At 51.9% G+C, this 19034-nt stretch overlaps 2 protein-coding genes across 3 annotated transcripts in view; one reads left to right on the forward strand and one right to left on the reverse strand.

Annotated features, from left to right (window-relative positions):
* TCP11 (t-complex 11) overlaps positions 1 to 19034 on the reverse strand; it is a 165967-nt gene that overhangs the window by 110484 nt on the left and 36449 nt on the right. The window lies entirely within an intron of this gene.
* The window catches only part of SCUBE3 (signal peptide, CUB domain and EGF like domain containing 3), a 39323-nt gene continuing 31231 nt past the window's right edge, over positions 10943 to 19034 (forward strand). For both annotated transcript variants that reach the window (XM_049890416.1, XM_049890484.1), the window contains exon 1: positions 10943 to 11507. In XM_049890416.1, coding sequence (XP_049746373.1) covers positions 11423 to 11507 — 85 coding nt within the window. In that variant the 5' untranslated portion in view covers positions 10943 to 11422. The remainder of the gene's footprint in view (positions 11508 to 19034) is intronic.

The raw sequence follows: 19034 nt of genomic DNA on the forward strand, positions 1-19034 counted from the left end.
ATTAGGGGGACAAAGGCCAAGCCCTGGTAGCCCAAATGAGCCTCCTCTTCAAGAGGGAGCAAACTCATAAAGAGTTGTAACTGAGCAAACAGGAGAATCGTTGTGTTTCATTAACTTTAATAGTGCTCGTTAGGTTGGCTTCCAAAGTTGTGGGACAGGAGAGAGCAAGCCAGACTCATCACCAGGGCTGGGGAGCAGACCTGCTCTTGTGGACTCCCCTGCCTCCCCCGGCGCCAAGCTGGAATCGGTTCCTCTCTCTGCCCCCACGGGCTCCCCAGCCCAGCATGACATCTCGGGTACACAGGCAAGGAGCCCAGGCCTCAAGGACTAATTCTTTCCTGCCAGGATGTAGAAATACAGTGACGAAGAGCTTGGGACAAGGCATCTCTGGTCCTGGGCAGGCAGGCCCCCTGGCTCTGAGCCCCCACATAGAGACCCCTCTCAGGAGCATCAAAAGTCCAGCTCCAAGGCCCCCAGGCCCCCACCAAAGGATCCAACCAGCTCCAGAGCCAGGGCTGGGGATCACTGTCAAGGCTGGCCACACCCCTGACCTCCTCCTTCTCTTCCACCCCAGACATGTCCAATGCCAGAAAAATGGAAAACAAACAAACAGGGCCAGAAGAAAACACATCACCAAACAAACCCGCCTCACATTGTCCTCTGTGGTCGGGCAGGGCCTGGAGCCAGAGGCTGCTGGCCTGGAGAAGCCCAAACAGTTCTCTGCCCTCAGCCCCTGAGGGGAGCCCTCCTCCCAGCACAGGGTCAGCCTTGCCTTCTCCCCTGCTGCCCCCTTCTTCTTCTCCCTTTTCTCCTTCTCCATCTTTCTTTTCCTTCTATGCATTAGTTCCCTCCCTTTCACTTCTTTTTATGGCCCCCACCCCATTCTACTCTTTGTTCTCTTCCTGTGTCCGTGATGAAATAAATTCACTAAGAATCAACACATGGAAGAAATTCGGCTCAGAGTACATAAATCCTGTTCATGCCGCTGCCTTACTTTAAAGCCCTCAGGGTTCCCAGAGCCAATACAACGACGTTGTCAACCATTTAGCATCCGATTTAAGCAGGCTGTTCATTATGTGGCACTTTTCCGATCTTTCTCCTCGCCCCCGTAAGTACTTGTCTCTGACTGAACCAGATTATTCATTCACTAAAGACGTAGGCCCCTGTATGGTCCTTGCTTCTCTTGTTTCCTCTACATTGAAAGCCCTCACCCTCTTCACCCAACTCCACGTATGCAAATTCTATGTATTCTTTGGGGCCTGTTTTAAATCCTCTCCTTCATGGAGTCATCCCCATGCTTCCAGCTGGAATTAATCTGTCTCCTTTATGCCCTCATTAGAATTTGATGTTGGCACCTCCATATTTGGGCATTCACCGCGTTCTGCATTATATTCTAATTATTTAGAAGCAAATTTCTCTCTCCTACTTAATTATAAACTTGAAGGCAAGAACTATGTCTAGGTCATCTTTGAATCCCCATACCCTTTAAGTTCCTGGCACTAAGTGCACAGTGATGGTCAGATTCATTAAAAATTGGATATATGGTTATAAAGAAACACACATACAATTAATTCCACGTTTTAACATCACCAATATAGGTGTATCTCATCTACAGTAATTTAATCAGCTTTTTTTGTTTTTGAGGCACTGGGTTCCTGGAGTAGGTTCCCCAAGGTTTGATTTCAGGACTTCACCAAGGCCGGAGGATGGTATGTTAGACAGCGACACCTACTGGTGAGGGGTGGCGTTACAGTTTGCATCCATCAGAGGGAACAAACCCCCCCTACCCCCATCAGAGGGAAAGAGGCGCGACCATTATTTCTCAATTCCAGCGGGATTAGATCAGGCATTAAGAGGGCAGGTGAGGGTAGAAGCTGACTAGAATGAGTTCTCTCCCTCCTCATGTCCTTAGGCTCATAAAGGGAGGCAACATCGCTGATTCAGGGTCAGGGCCCTGGGAAGAGCTTGTTCTCCTCTGTTCAGCCTCCTTCAGACTGCATTTTGCAGGACCAGAGCTGGGCACCAATGAATCTCAGCCTGACCGTGGTGCCAGTTTGACATGAGACCCTGGACACCTCTCCACCTAAGATAGGAAGAGGAGAGGTGGAATGAAGAAGGGGGAGCCTCTTGCCAAAAAAAAGGACGCAATGTTTCATAAGAATAGCAACACTCAGCACAAGCGCACAGCTGGCAAACATCTTGACCCCTTCCTTGAGGCAGGTTTTCGGCTTCTTCTAGAATGATTCTCAGTCCTATGGGAGCTGTTCTTGGAAAATATAATAGAAGCTATTGGGTAACTGAGTTTTGTTTTCTAGAAATTCACTTTATGGTCCACTTGAAGCCAGTTCATGAATACCTTGAACTTTGCTCCAAAACCTCCACCCGTCCTTTCTTTAATCCAAGATAGCTGTAGGAATGATGTTGGTGGATGGAGAGGTCCTCTTCTGCCTCTTCATCTTTTTCTCTGAGCGGGGGGGGAACCCAGTGGGAATCTGGGGAGGATGGCCATAAGAAGGAAGGGCAGGTGAGTGAGTCAAAGCCAGCTCTCAGCAAAGCTGGTGTCCCTATGTCCTCCTCCCCTGTCACTCAGGACACCTTTGTTAAGGTTTCAACTAACTAAAGTTTTAACTGGCAGAGGCTTGATCCCATCACCCTCTCTGACAGGGATATTTGTTATTTGGGCCCTAAGAACATAAGGTTTGAATCAAAGGAGTAATTTTATAATGATGGGATTTTAAGCACCGATAGGAAATATCTTTGATGAGGGGATGGAGAATTCTCCAGGGACTTCCAAGTGGCCCCACTCTGAATCTGCCTCTTGGCTCTGCCCCTCAGGGTTCAGATAGGAGTTGCCTGTAGACCCCACCTCACCTGCCTTGGCCCCAGGCCTCTGATCACTGTTCCTTCTCAACCAGTCTCCTGCCTCTGGTAGCCATATCCAGGCTGCCATCAACCAATTATCCAAGCTTTGGGGAGATCCTGATCTCTGGCTAGGCCCCCTGCATCTCTGTGGTCTTTCTTCAGCTTGGGGGTCCTGCTCTCCATACTTCCCTTCCTTTCAACACCCTTTCCTGCCATCAGTCCTTCAGACAACCTGAAGTATCTCAGGCTAGTAGGCAGGGAGAAAAGACACTTCACCTCTCCATGGGTTCACCAGTCCTTTATTCTTTCAGTCACTCAACAAACATTCATTGAACATAGCTATGTGCTTGGCATGTACTTGGGGCTGGGGATATAGTGGTGACCAATATGGGTCTTGCCCTCAAAGAGGTGACAAACTAGTGGGAAGGGAAGACAGGTAAACAAATAATTGTAATACAACATGACCAGGGCATTATAGGGGTATATTTCAAGGACCACTGAGCTCCAAGTCTACTGAGGCAGAAAGAAAACTTCATGAACAATGTACCATTTAAGCTGACCTTGAAAGGTGGTAGTAGTCTTCCAGCTGGCATTGAGGAGTAAGAGGGCAGAAAGGAGCCTGGAAGCAAGAAAGAACATGTTGTGTGCCAGGAACAGTGTGGCTTGAGTGCAGTGATGGGGCGGCCAGAGAAGAAACATGAAACGTAGCTGGAGAGATGGGTTCAGGGCTGGCACAAAGGGCCATGCACACCATTATAGGGGTTTAAAACTCACCTTGTCAGGCAAGAGTCCACAGGAGACCCCGTAAGTGCCTAAACTGAGGCAGTGGCAACAGGAATAGAGGAAAGCATGGATTTGAGGGAGGTGTCAGAAGTCTCGCCTTCAGGACCATGGGCCAGTTAGATGGGGAAGGACAATATAGTTGTTAAGGATCCTGGAAAATCTGCCTAAGTTTGTTATGGGGCCATTAACCCCAAGATGGCGATCACAGGAAGAGGGACCAGGTCAGGGGAGGATGTCAGGAGGAATGATAAGTTCATTTGGGGAAGGAGTCAGGTTCAGCTTGAGGCCTTGAAAAGCACCATTGGAAATACCCATAAGCAGGTAAAAATATAGGACTAGGTAGAAAAGAGAGGAGAGAGAGATATATATGGATTAGAAAACTGGACACAGAGAATTAGAACTAGAAGTGGGGCCTAGGGCTATATTTGGGGGCCATCAGCGTACTGGCAGTAGCTGGAGCCCTAATGTACCCTATTGGCACTGCCCACCTACTGTGTCCTACTGTGGACCTTCCACAGGCATCATCAGTAACCCTCCAAGAACCTGCAAGGTCTGAATTTTATCCTCCCCATTCTCCAGATGAGGAAGCTCAGGAAGGTGAAGAAACTTTCCCAAATTCACCCATGGACAAGACTGGGATTAAATTTAGGACTGTCTGACCAGCGTAGTGGTTAAAGCACTCAGCTGCTAACTAAAAGGCCAGCGGTTCAAACCCACCAGCCATTCTGTGGGAGAAAGATGTGGCAGTCTGCTTCTGTAAAGATTTATAGCCTTGGAAACCCTATAGGGCAGCTCTACTCTGTCCCACAGGATCACTATGTGTCGGAATTGACTCGACGGCAGTGGGTTTTTGTTTCGTTTTTTTTTTTTACCACAAAGCCAATATTCTTCCCACCACCCTTGCTGTCCTTGGGTGAGGATCCCCAGGGAAATAACACAGTGTGAAAAGTGAAGAGAGCCAAACTAGAAGCTCAGACTGTATGGCATTTAAGAGTCCAGTGAAGGGAGGCTGGGAAAGTGGGAGGAGGGCACTTGAAGAAAGAGAAGGAAAATGCTCAGAGGCTTGGATGACGCAGGGAAGTCAGGCTAGATAAGGGCTGGCAAGCAGCCCTGGATCTGGAGATGTGGAAGTTGCTGGAGATTTGGGGAAGGATGTCACTGGAGGCCTGGACTAGACTGCTCTAGAGCAAGGAGCGAGAGGAAAGAATGGAGACTCAGAGCAGACAAACTCCTTCCAGAAGATTGGGATTTTGGAAGGATGAGAGGCAGCAGATCTGTTGTCGCTGCTTTAGGATGCTGCAGGTTGCACTGTGTTTATAAAAGGAGGGCAAGGACCTGAGGGGAGGATTCAGGTGAAGGAGGGGATAACTGACAGAGTCAGCTCCTGTGGGGCCAAGAAGGAGGGATCCTTGTACATGTATGTGGTGGGATTGGCCTTGGCCAAAAGGAGGGACCCCTCTCCCAGCAGCAGAGGGAGAAAGGGGCAGGGATAGGAAGTTCATGCCAGATGGCTCCGGCTTCTCAGGGATGGTGGGGGCTGACTGGAGAAGGAAGGGGGCTGGGGTTGGCAGAGGGGAAATGGAAGTTTGGAAGAGCAGCTGTGCAGAAGGGGAAAGGGCACAGGCTCGGGGCATTTTGGAAGCTTGCCTCGTAATGTAGAGGAGTCTGGAACCACACATGGCTGTTGATGCCAATTGGCAGGTGAGAGATTTTTGTTTCCTTCAAGGAAGCAGCCAGAGAACAGGTGGGAAGGAGGCAGGTGGCAAAGTGACTCAGTTGTGGGGTGGGCAGGGAGGAAGGGTGGGAGGTCATTGACAGGAGGGGCCAAGGGGACTAGTAAGGAGGTGGTCAAAGTGGCCAGAGGAGAGGCTGGAACAGGTGGGGGCAGTTTGGACTAGGCCACCCCTTCCCCACGTCCTGGCAGTGGGTCTCTCTGAAGAGGCAAGACCAAGGGACTCAAAGTAGGTAACTCCTAGAACCCCAGGGCAGGAGAAGACAGAGAGGGCATTACCTCTAGCCCTCCCTGTCTATATGGCAAGAGACTCCTGAACTATCCTGGTCGGGTGGGAAACAAGGACCCACCAGGGTCAACCTGTCCATCAGCTTCCGATGATCCCTTCTTTCTCTCCCTTCTTCTATTTCTTAAATTGTCTTTGTTGTTCTGGCTTTTCTTTTTTTCTCTCTCCACCTACCTATCACTGATTTTTATTCGTGTTTCTATCTTGTCCATCTATTTTTCTGTGTTCAAGAGTCATCAAGATTCAGCTCAAATTCCCGTTGTCCATGAAGCCTTCTTGGGTGAATATCTAAGGTTCTTCAGACTTTTTTTGGCAAGTTCCGTCCGGGTCCCTTGATGACACATTCAGATATTGTTTTGCATATGCAAACTTTGACTTCTTATTAAGGTTACAAACTCCTGAGCAGGAATCATGTTTTCCATTTCTCTTATACCCCCTAGAGAGCCTAAGGGAGCCCCTGGGTGGTGCAAATGGCTAATTCCGCTACTATCCTAAAAGTCGAAGATTTAAGTCCACCCAGAGGCACCTGGGAAGACAGACCTAGTGATCTACTTCTGAAAAATCAGCCACTGAAAGCCCTATGCAGCACGTTTCTACTCGGACACGTACGGAGTTGCCATGATTGGAGTATACTGGACACCAAATGTAGAAGGCTTGGGAAAGTGTAAGTAGAGGACATGAGATAAGAAACATATGCTACCTGACGGGCAGATTGGTGACTGATCAAATCATCAGGAAGAGGGAGAACTGGAGGAAGGGGGACTGGCAGCTCTGAGGGTGCCAGGTAAGGAGCACTGATCCACAAGTCAAAAGTCAGGAAGGACATGGATTCTGGTTCTACCTTTGCCTCTTAAATGTGTCGTCGTATGGCCTTGGGCAAGTCCTGTGACCACTCATATAGCAGACAAAAGTGATGACTAAAGTCTTCTTCAGGGCATTGAGCATTCAGTGGTAGAATGCTCAGCCTCCAGGTGGGAGATCCAGGTTCAATTCCCAGCCAATGCACCTCATGCGCCACCACCACGTCTGTCAGTGGAGGCTATGAAGTTGGTCAGGTTTCAGCAGAGCTTCCAGGCTAAGATGGACGAAAGAGAAAAACCTGGTGATCAACTTCTGAAAATCGGCCCATGAAAACCCTATGGATCACAACAGTGCAATCTGCAACTGATCATGGGGATGGCACAGGACCCGGAATGTTTCATTCCATTGTGCATGGTGTCACCATGAGCTGGTGTCCAACTTGTCGGCAACTGACTCATCGGCAGCTGACAACAGAAAAATCTGCAGTTCTGTTGCTGCATAAGCCACCAGAGCAAGGGTGCTGCCCCACCACCTGTGTGAAGGGGCTGGCCTACGACCCTCAGCCGGCTCCGAATGACTAGGCTATAACAATGGCAAGAGTGTGTTGGGTATCTGTGGATTTGGAGGAGGCAGTGTAGCGATGGGAAGGGGTATACAAGCTTCAGAGTCAGGTCTGAGCCCAAGTGCTGGCTTTGTCCCTTCTCAATCTGACATCCTGGGCAAGTTACTTAACCTACCCAATTCTCAGTTTTCACATCAATAAAACGTGCATAACAATGCCTGCCTCATAGGCAGCTGGTGGAGTTCCTGGTACAGTGTCTGGCACAAAGAAAACACTTGGTAAATGGAGGCTATGAGCTCTAATGTGTATCTCCAAGTGTCTGCGTCTTTTTAAAGCATGGTGGGATGTGCAAGGCAGTAGGGAAGGAGATATTCCAGAACTACACTACCTGGCAGGTGAGTTTCCCTCTAACTCTCCACAATGTGGAAGTGTGGCCAACAAGAGCAATGTGCTAGAATGCATGGAGTTTTAGGGACCTTCTCAGTAGGAATCTGTGACAGACAAGAACCTGTTGAAAGTAATAAGAGGAGTCTGGTTGGCTGCACTCACACCCAGCAACATCAAAGCCTGGCCTGGAAAAAGACTGCTTCTTACAGTAATACATTTGCTATCCAACACTGGGCTGTGCTCCTTCTGAGAAGTAGTAGAAGTAATAATGACAATAACCTCCAACTCTTGAATGCCTACTATGTGCCAGGTGTTTTCTATACATTTTCTCATTTAGTTACCACCATATCTTTATTGAGGTGTTTACTCTTTGTCAGATGAGAAAACTGAGGTTCACTGAGATTGAGTAACCTGCCTGAAGTCACACAGCTAGAAAGTAACCGAAATGGGATTTGAACTGTAGGTCTGTTTAGAGGCTGTGCAATTAGACACTTTTGTAGATATGGGAAGGTTATGACTATACCCTTTTTTCAGATGAGGAAGCTGAGGCTCAGAGAAGTGAAATGACTCCTTCAAGATAGATAGATGACTGAGAAATGGCAGGGTCTGACACTGACCTTGGACGATGTTGTTCCAATGCATATATGCTCTCCATTAGACTATACTGCCTGTCGAGGTAGGGCTAGAAGAGTTGTTTTACAGATGGGGAAGCTGAGATGCACAGAGAAAAAAGCATAGGCTCATAGAAGGAGGTTTGGCAGAGAAGGGCAAGTCCCTGAGTCTGGGTGGGGACCTAACAGAGGTATCTCTACTAAGCAGGATGGGAGTTGAGATGTATCAGCTCTGGGCCCCCAGCCCAGTCCTCTTCCCAGACATTTGCAGGTGAAGTCAGAATGAAATGGATGACAGAAGCATCCCTGAAAGAGAGTGAAGCCCTAGAGCAAACCGCAGCCTGAGAGGTGGGTGTGAGAGGCCCAGAGAGAGCAGTGGACGTTTTGCCCCTGCTGGTGAGGGTATGGCCACGATGGCACATGTCACTGCTTTTGTAGCACCACTTTCAGGAGCTCTCGTTATTCCTTCCTCTCCATCTTTCTGTCCAGTAGTGCGTCCTGCAGAAGCAGACAGGGGAGAGGGCAATGTGACCAATTCATAGTGCCCCAGTGATAGAAATCCTCCCTCTGCCCCTATAGAACCTTCCGAAGGGCTAGAGTGAGTTGGAACCAGACTGGGGGTACAGGGCAGGGAACTGCCTCTTCTGCCCAGATGTGGACAAAGGGCTCACCTGGTCCTAGAAGAGCAGGGAAGATGAGTGGAGGAAAAGCTGGCAGGATGAGGAAAAAGACAACCAGGCTCTTAGAGACATAGCAGCTTAGGTAGGGCAACTGCCCAAATATCCCTCCCCCTAAACCAGGGCAATGTCCACAGTTAGGGCGCCAGGAAAGTACACTGAACTGGAGAGAAGGCCCCAGATAACCCATCAACCTGCCCCTACAGAGTCCTCCCTGTCCACCTCAGCTGTGGAGTAGAGGGTGGGCTGGGGCCACCCTTAGGGACCCAGAGGAACTCACACTAGTGCCCAAAGCAAGGCAGAGGGAAAGCAAAGCAAGGCAGACTGCAGTCACCCTTCTCTGCCTTGGGGGGCTCCCCAGCTCTCTCCCTTTGCTCCCATGTAATCAGGCACAGTCTGGCAGCCTCCAATTCTTTCTTTCTTTCTTTTTTTTTTAACCACTGTCTTGTTTGGGGCAGAGAGGAGGACAAGTTTGCACTTGTCCCAGGCCCTACACAGAATTGGTGGCAGCAGGCAAAGCTGCTGCAAGAGGGAGGGGCTTTCCAGTGGAATGAAGGGAGTCCCAGAGTGAGAGGGCTAGAAGGGACCTGGAGATCATCTGGCCCAACCTATCTCTGGCCTCCACACCATTCTCATGATCTACATGCTGCCATCCCAGTGGTCACCTCTCGTGCCATGCAGGGGGGCTCTCAAGGCCACCTCTCCCCAGGCTTCCCAGGCCCCTCTTCCACCACTAAGCAAATCCAACTCTCCTGTTTTCCAGATGAGGAAACTGAAGCCCACTGAGAAGTAACTTACCCAGAGTTAATCTTCACCTCAGGATAGAGCTGAGACAAGAAACCCATGTGCCTCAGTTTGTTTCCACCCTCCTATGGAGGAAGGGCTCAGGTGGAGAACAGGGAGTCCGCTGACAAAGCCCAATCCTCATCTCAGCTCATGTAGACTGCAATGTCAAGGGTTTAAGAACTGAGTTATCTTCAGGGGGAGCCTGATCACTGCCCCCTTGCTTCTGGGTACCCTGAGAGCTCTGTGAAGCTAGGCTGGGTCCCAACAGTCTCTTTCCTGCAGAAAATTGGCTCTGAAAGCAGGAGTAGCTGCCTGGCATGGAGCATGGTCTCACTCTGCTCACAGTCCCACACTCCAAGAAAGCCCCCACCACCTTTCAAGAGCTCTTTCCACTTTCTTCTATGATGGGAGGAGAGAAGGTGCACAGTGGGTCAAAAGGCAAGTGGCATCGATGCTTTGGGGACAATGGGCCTTCAGCACACTTTGTCCCCATTTTAAACATACCTTTTTCTTTCTTCTGCTGCCCCTGCAGTTGGAGGGACAGAGGGACAAGAATGGATGGGTCATGACCACCCTTTTGAAACTTTAAGGGCAGGTTTGGACGAGCACTTTGTCTTTTTTTGCACACACAGCCATGGTTCTGTGGGTTTGCTTTTGCTCCTGTGCTGAACTCGGAAGAGCGCGGATATATGTGGATGTATGGGTAGGGTGGCTCAGTGGGCTATCTCCAGGCCTTAACTGCCAGGGAGCCTGCCTGGGGCTGGCAGTTTTAGCAGGGTTTAGAAAGAAGGACATTTTCTTCTTGGTCCTCAGTTAAAGTGGACTCAGCCAGAGGAATGGAGATGGTGTCCTAAAGATGGAGGTGTGATGGCGGTTAAGAGTTGGGAGGCCCGCTCTCAGTGTAGCGAGGCCCTATGGGGCTGTGCCGGTGGGCACGCCTGAGTGCCCATGAGTCCATGTCTGTCTCTGCCTCCCCGACACCTCGCGTCCTCTTTGTCTCCGTGGAGGTGTGCGTGCAAACCTGCGCGGCACGGCCCTCCTCGCGTGCGAACGCGGGGACGCACCCTCGCTCCCCTACTCTTTCTGCGAAGAGAGAAGGCGAGCCGGAGCCGGGTGCTGTTTGGTCTGGAGCCGAGCGGGGTTTGCATTGATCCATTGATTGTGCGCGGTCTGTGCCTGACCTCCTTGCTCCGGGGAAGCCGTCTCCATGGAGACCGGGCCCGCTCCCCCAGCGCCGGATTGTAAATTCCTGCAGGCAGCGGCCCGGCAGCCTGGGGAGGGGGCCGCCGCGCCCGGGCGCGCAGGGGGAGCGGCCGCCGCGCCGAGGCCCCATTTGAAAGAAAAAGGGCACGAAAAAGGAGGTGGTGGAGGAGAAGGAGGGGGAGGAGGAAGAAAACGAAAAGGAGCGAGGAGAGGAGGAGAGAGAGGAGTAGGAGGAGAAAGGCGAAGAAAAAGAGACGGAGCCTGAGAAACGGAGAAAGAGCGAGTGAGGAAGAAAGAGAGGCAGAAAGGGCGTGTTTCTGGCGCGGCGTTTCCCCTCCCCTTTCTCAGGTCCCTCGCTCGGGCTCTGCGCGCTCTCCAGGCTGCAGCTCTCTCCGGGCGAAGCTGGGAATTGGGTGGGATTAGACGGAGCAGCCCCGCCGCCGCCGCTAGCAGAGCCCGGCTTGGAGAGGGCGGGGGTACCCCTCCGTCAGCGGCGCCGAGCGCCCCTCGCCTTGTCGCGCTCTCTGCCTCGCTCTCCCCAGCGACCCGCCAGGAGGAGCCGGCAGCATTGGGAGCTTGCAGCCGAGGGCGCCGCGGTCCGCACCCCGCGCCCGCAGCCCCCGGCCCCGGCGGGGCGCCCCTTACCCTCCCGCCTCCGGCCAGCGGGGGCCCGGCCGGTTTCCGTACTCCCCGGGCTGCGAGACCTAACCCTAGCCACCCGAAGCTCCAGCCATGGGCTCGGGGCGCGTGCCCGGGCTCTGCCTGCTGGTCCTGCTGGTCCACGCCCGCGCCGCCCAGCACAGCAAAGCCGTGCAAGGTAAGGAACGAGGGGCCCGCGGCTCCGGGGCTGCCCGGACTGCGGGGCCCGAGGGCGGGGGCGCGATTTCCGAGGGGCAGGGCAGGTGTTGGGAAGCGTACTGCTGTCAGGACCGGGCCCTGTGCTCCCGGACTCCCCGGCTGGGGACCTGACCTCTGGGGGCCGCGCCCGGGGCGAACGGCTGGAGAAGCCAGGGGTGGCACCGAGGAGTGAGAAGTTTGGGGGAGCGGCGGGCCGAAGTGACGATGCACCTTAGAAATCTGCCTGACTTCGCTGCCACCCCAAGCGTCTTCGAAAGACGTCTGTTCCTCCAAAGTATGAGAGTCTCCTCTTGAACACTGCCAGAAACTTAAAGCTGTGGCCTGGAGAGGCTGAGAGAACGAAAACTTTTCAGCCAGGCCATATATTTCTTCCTCTCACCCCCGACCCTCATGCAAAGTTAAAAATTTCGAAGTTGCTGTCATATCAGTGGAGAAAATGTTAAAGGAGAAGAGAATCTTTTATGGAAAACCAACTTCTCTCTAACTGGATTGTAGGGGGTCTGAAGAAGAGAAGAAAAATTTCTGTGACTGGCTCCCAGCAAGAGTGTTGTGTTTCTGCCTCTTTGGGGGGAAATCTCTTTCGTCTTGCATGGCTCTCATTTCTTATCATAATATTTATTTATTAAGGCCCCGGGTTTCCAATTCCATTTAAATCCAGGTCAGAATTACATTAAAATAACAAAGTAAGATTCCAGACTGGGGAGCTCTGACAGATCCCTCTAGGAATTAAAGAGAGAGAGACGGGGAGGGCCTCCTGCCCCCATCCCTGACCCCAGGCACATCGCCTTGCCAGTCCCAAAGCTGAGCAGTTTGGTCTCATCAACTGTGCTAGCAGAAACCACACTGGTGTGAGGACAGTTCTCTTGGGGACAGCCTCCCCTCCCCCTTGACCTCCTGCTGCACCCCTCCTCCATCACATCCTCACCGTTGAAGAGATTTATATGGACAAAAACAAAATTCCTTCTGGCAAGGCTTTTGCACAGGAGGATATGATTCTGCCTATTGTCCCTGGGGCTCCTGGAGCCAAGCTGGGTGGGGTGAGGCGGTGGCTGAGCCAGAAGGGAAAGTTGAACTTGGGAGTTGGGGAAGCCTGAGTGTCTGGCAGGGAGGTCGCTGTGCCCCAGAGCCTAAGCACTTGGCGCTTAAGCTGCTCTGGGTACTGGATGGACTCCGACTGTTAAAAGGAAGGTGCTGTATCAATGCCACCCTTCTCTCCCAAAACACTGCCTCTTCAGCAAACTCCTTCTCTCTCCAGCCTGCCCATTTACGGGACTGGAGCCAGGAGACCCTCACCTGTCAAATACCAGACCCCACTGCCATGCCCTGCCAAGCCCAAACTGCCTCTTCTCCTGTCCTGGTTCCGAACAGCCCACCACCCCTCCATCCCCAGCTGGGAGCGACCCCTCTCCCCACTGTGGATTTGCTTGTGTTTTCATAAACAAAGCTGGCTTTTGTAGTGCATGCTGACTTACTCATAACATGGAATTAGCTGGGGAGTTTAGTCTGAAAGAAGGAACAGACTCCGTGCAGTAATCTAGAGACAAGATAAGGGCCTCTTTCAAGTTGGAGCCAGTGTCTCTGGTGGCCTCGTGAGGCGGGAGGGCTGAGGCAGGAGAGAGAGCAAACAGTGTATTCAAGGAGGTCCCGGGGCTAGATGGAGACCCCTTGAAGGGACAGGTGCTATCAAGCCAAGGGCTCTCAAGCCTGGGAGACTGGCCCATCATTCAGGGACAGAGGACTAAATTCCTCCAAGGTACTCCAGGGCTCCCTCATTCATTGGACACCCTGCTGGGTGCTGTGGGAAATGCAGCCTAGGTCAGAGGACCTTGCCCTCTAGGAACTTAACAGTCTAGTAGTTTTCTCCACTGCTCATCTCAGCTCACTGGCCGACGCTTGCTCTACCTGTTCTGTGATTAGCTTAGCATCTTCCTTCCTTCTGATCCTTGAGTCTAGCTTGGCATACGATCGAAGACCCTGGTTTCAGCTGCCTTTGACCCTGCTATTCAGGAAATCTGTAACAGAGACTGCGGGAGATTGCCTAACAGCAGGTTTGCTGGGTTAGAGGGCTGTCTCTGGACCCAAATCTGCAGGTGGAGGCTGCAGGAAGGACAAGGACTGACTCTACAGGGCAGCCTTACAACCTTACCCACAGACAGAGTGCTGCGGGCATCAGGGAGGCCTCCCTTGCCCCCAAATAGATCTCCCAGATATCACCAGTGGCGGGAAGTACGCCTTTAGTGAGACGTGCCTGGAAAAGAAGCTCTGCACGTCTTTAAAATGCAAATACCCTTTGCAAGTATCTTGCCTGGAGTTACTAGTACCTCTGATGATATCTGGGTCTCTGTCCTTTTCTCCGGAGAGCCCACAGTAGGAAAACCAAAGTAGTATGAAATGAGGAGGAAGGAGAGGAAGGGAGCCCGAAGTGTAAAGGGGTGTGTGTGTGTGTGTGTATCACCACGACCAGCCCTGGGGGACACAGCTGATGCTATATGTGAATGTAGATGTGTTAGCACCTGTGAGAACTGTGTGTGGATGAGGAGGGGTGGGTAGCTTGTATGACTGGGAGTGAGTAAGCGTGAGTGTACATGGTTTTGAGTGTTTTTCAAGTGCCTGTCTGTGTGTTTTAAAGTAGACAGACTGGATAACCAAGATAATTGTTAACTTAAAAGCATTAATTTGCTTTGCTTTTTGCGGGGGGGCAGGGAAAGGGGGGCAGTAGTGGTTAAAAAGACCTAATCCTTTCTTAGGGCTCAGGTTACAGCTGAATGAAAAGGTCTGGGGGTGGGGCAGGGAAACTCGCCCCCTCCCCCCAGGGGCGGGCTCCCTGCAGAGCCAGCCTGGCCATTTAGTTTACCTGGTTGTTTTCTCTCCTCATTAGGGATAGAGTTTTGATAAAGTCCTGTATTTAGAGTTTCTAAGTAACACTATCCCTGGGACTAAGAGCTTTCATCTGCTGGCAAACACTGTCTCTCTGTCTCCGTGTGTCTCTCCAGGTCTCTCTCAGAGTCTCTGTCAGAGTGTATGTATGTCTGTCTCTTTCTTTCCCCCACCCTCTCTTCCTCTTTAATGTGGCTGTTTCCTCTCCTCCCCGCTTTCCTCGGCTCCTGTGGCCAGCTCTTACAGTGAGGGGACTGTTCCTCCTAGCCCCTCCCTCCAAAATATGAAATGAAAACCATAACCGTGTCAGCGGGTGAGGGTGGCCCCGTGGGCAGCCGGCTACTGCCTCTGCCCCGTCCAGGCCACACTGGAGAGAGAGAGAGAGAGACAGAGAGAGACTTACCCACTCTCAGAGCCTGATCTTCAATCAGCTCCCTCTAGCCACCCCCCTCTATTTTTCCAGAAGGGGTGGAGAAGGAGGGGTAGACTGCTTAGAAATTCCTCCGGACTCCCTTTGACCTCTCTCAATGACATGTTCCCCGGAGCGTGGGGGAAAGCCTGCGGGGGTGGGGGGTGGTACAGAAACTTCCCTGCCCTCCACCCCCACCCCTCACCTCCTTGAGTCTTTGCAGGGTGGAATGAGAAAGGGGCTGTAAGACACTAGGCAAGGGCTGCTGAGGCCAGAATTACTGGAGGCAGAGAAAGAGAGTTATCAGCAACCCTCGAATGAGACTGTTTTCTGAAGCCTTCAGGAATCTGAGAGCATGAGAACCGGTTTGAGATGTGAGCGGCCAGGACCTGTTGTAAAAGGAGCTGGGCCTGGGTGTGAGTTTGGGAATGTGAGGTGTGCATTCGCGGGGCGTTTGAGTGAGCGTGCAGCATGCGTGTGCATGACTGGGGTGGGGGGGGGGTGCACATGCAGGGCTCCGGTGAGAGGAAGAAGGAAGCAGGGCAATGTGCGTTTTGTTTTACTTGGAGAATTAAAGAAGTGGAATGGCTTGGTCCGATGCCTCGAATTGTTGGTGGGGGAAGGGAAAGAATGGCCTCAGACCCTCTTGAGAAGATGTGGGTGGAAGAGCTTGCTCCCTGAAGCCCCCTCCCCTCCAGGCCCTGCTTTCAGCACTAGCCCCTGCGTGTCAGGGTGTGGGCCTCCTTTGACGTCCTGTACCCCTAGCACATGACCGCTTATAAGAAAGAGTCCCTGTCAGGGCTGGAAGCTGCAGAGCTGCTCTGAGGCTGGCAGTGCCCGCAAGAGGCCCAGACCTGGGGACGGCTTCTTTAGGCTCAGTGAGAAGACAGGAGTCTGGAAACAGAGGGAAGGTGACTGCCTGGCCTTTAGGAGAGCTGTGAAACCACTGCCAACCCAGGGATGTCCAGGGGTATAGGAGGGAGTTGCCCGGGTTAAGAGGTGACACGGACCCTTCTTCCTCCCCCATTGGCCCCTTGTCACCAGACTGGCCACTCTCCTCCTACACTCACACAGTGCCAGCCCCAAATGGCATTGGGGTGGCTGCGGTGCTAGTGGGTTTAGCTAAATGCAGAGCTTAAGGATTGGGGTCTCTAAAGAAATAATCAAAATTTTCTTCCTCACTTGTGAAGTGGACTAGAGTTATCCGTAGGGTCCTCTTCAGCTCTGAGATTCTGCACATCTCATCGACATCCTTCCTGCTGAGGGCAGAAGACGCTGTGGCAAGCCTCAGGCCTGTAGCCTGTCCTCCCCAGTGACTGCTCTCGAATCTCAGGCCCTCTCCTCCTGGACCCTGCTCCACTTTTCCCAGCCCGTCTCGTCACTTGGCTACTCTTCCTTTCTTCCTCCAAGTTTCCTGGGACCTCAAGTCCCTGAGAGTTCTGACTGTGTCCTGAAGTGAGGTAGCTTGCCTCTGGAAACAACCCCTGAAGAACAAGTGTGTTGATCTGGGTGGGTGTGTCACCAACGAAGTTGGGAAGTGGAGCTGAAATGTCGGTGTTCTGGGAATTGGACACTCTCTGTGCTTGGCCCCATAGCATATTCTCAATCCAAGACTAGCCCATCCTAGACATCTCCCCTCCTCCGACCAAGGCACTGTTTTGTACTTCATGAATTAAAAAACCAGTTGCTGTCAAGTCAGTTCCACCTCCTGGTGAACCCATGTGTGTCAGAGTAGAACTGTGCTCCATAGGGCTTTCAATGGCTGCTTTTTTCAGCAGATCACCAGGCCTTTCTTCCAAGGCACCTCTGAGTGGATTCAAATGTGCAGCCTTCTGGTAAGCAGCCAAGTGCACAACCTAGGGATTCCACTTTGCAAGCGGATGCTGCAGTTTGGCTGCATGGGCGGAATGGTGTCCCCTAAAGAGGGTGCTGTGGCCTGCCCTCTTACCTATGGTTTTCTCTGTGGCTATAGCCACAGCCCTAGAGAGCTATGGGGTTTGGAGAGCCCAGGCCAGGGGCTCTCCAGGTCTGGTCACTGAGGGTGTCAGGCTGAGAAAAGGCATGGGCAGAACCGCTGGGTCAGAGGGAAGAACCAGGATAAGGAAACAGATCTGAGGAATCCCTGGGTAAGGGTGGAGTGTCAGGACATGTGGGCTTTGGCGGGGGGGGGGGGCGGGATCACTGGGAGAAGGGGGGCGCTTGAAGGGTGGACCCTGGGGAGCAGGTTTACAGAGAGGACGTTTTTACAAGTTTCTAATTATATTTATTTGGAGTTTTCCTCTGGCGGTTTGAAGCTGTTAACAGCAGGAACCTGTATCCCTGGTGTTTGTTTTTGTTTCTGACCAGCTGCTTGGCCCCAGCATAGTGGATCCAAGGGCAGGCGACACCTGCCCACTGCTGCCCTGCCCACCCCTTCCTTACTACAACCCCGTCTGTACCCACCATGGCGTACTGCCTTCCCTCCTTGCCCACTACTCAGCCTTGCCCCCCTCCCCCGCTGCCCCCATGCCCAGAGCCTCAGGCCTGCTGTCGATTTCCTACCAGGAACATCCTAAATTTCAGTTCCATTCCATTCCATGGTTATGTTTTGGATGCCTGCATCATGCTCACCTGAGTACTGCGTTGGGATGGGGGAAGGCGCAACAATGACTAAGGCATGGCTGCTTTCCTCAAATGCTTATGGAAGACAGTACACAGCGAGAGAGTACTGAACTGGGAGTCAGTAGACCTGGGTCTTGGCTCTGCACTAGCTGTTTGCTCTTGCCTGAGATACCCTCTCTGGGCTTCAGTTTCCTCATCCGCATAATATACACAGGACTGTTTGAGGACCAAATGAAGTAACTTTGCACACTTAATGGAATTATAGAAATCTGACGTTGTCATTTTTCTTTTTCAATCAATTTGGAGGGATAAGACTAATTCTCCACTCACCCACCAATTATCAGGAAATCAGAACCTGTCCCTGCCTACTGCCTGCCTCCCTGCCCCTCACTTTCCAATGCCTATTCTTTCCTCCCCATCCCACCGCCTGTCCCACACATCTTCTAAAGTCCTCTGAGTCAAGGATGTTTGTTTTGTCCACATGGAAAGAAAGAAAATTCCTGCCTACTTGGGGCATGTTCAAATGAGCAAAGAGCTGGGCTAGGGGTAGGGTAGGAGATCAAAGATAAACTCACCAGGGCCCCCCAATGGATAACACCACAGCTCTCACTTTCAGCCCCCTTCCCCTCCAAACTGTCAAGGACCAACTACTTTTCCCGGCTGCTCAGCTGGGCAGGCTAAGCTTGTGTGAGAGAGAAGGGAACTTTTTTAAAAAAGAAGAAGAGTTTTGTCTCTCCTCTCCTTGGGGTCAAGAAGCAGTCATTTGTGAGGTTTTCTGGATTTTTTTCTCTGGGCCTCTCTCACCCCTGCCCAGGTGTTGTCCACGCTGAGGGTGGGCCCAGGCCCTAACCAAGGTCACAGAGCCCAGCCAGTCCCAAATCGGGAAGACAGATTCCTCCAGTTTCCCAAGCTGCCACTGTGATGTAGCGTTAGTCCAGATGTGCACATATGTGGGTATGTGTGCTCATGCTGCGGGTTAGGCTATCACGGCCAAAGCCTGGGCTCGTTTTATTTTGGATGTTACTTGGATGTGGGAAGCAGCACGGAGGAAAGAAGAGGGGACAGACCAGGAGCAGCAATGCAATGCTGGTCTCAGGAGTTCCTGGTACCCTGTCATCAGGGGTGTTAGCACCAAGGCTGGGGAACATCTGTCTGAGGGGTGCTCTAGAAGAGATATCTATAGCTGCTCCTGATGATTTCTGAGAGCAGAGCCCTGAGATCCTCTGATTAATTGATCCCAGGTTTCTTCTGGCCCCAACAATCACCAGATGGGTGCCTTTAACAGGTGCCTTCTCTTCTCTGCTTTTTCTGTCTCCCTTCCTCTTAACTTAGGACTAAACTTCCTAGAACTGCCCTCTACCCAGAAAAGTTGTGGTCACAAGAGAGTAAAGAAGTAAGCTTTCTCTCTGAGGTAACACAGACGAGAGGATGCCACAGACATGGACCTCATTCACTCACCCATCCATCCGCCCGCTCATCTATTTAACAAATATTTACAGATGGCTTCACCTTTTCTTTTTTCACCATATCATCAGTCTCTTTTGTTCCGTGCTGAATACCCAGCATCTAGCACAGTGCTGGGCCTGTTGTAGGTACTCA

This window comes from Elephas maximus, chromosome 1 (genome assembly GCF_024166365.1).
Source record: "Elephas maximus indicus isolate mEleMax1 chromosome 1, mEleMax1 primary haplotype, whole genome shotgun sequence".
Classification (NCBI taxonomy): domain Eukaryota; kingdom Metazoa; phylum Chordata; class Mammalia; order Proboscidea; family Elephantidae; genus Elephas; species Elephas maximus.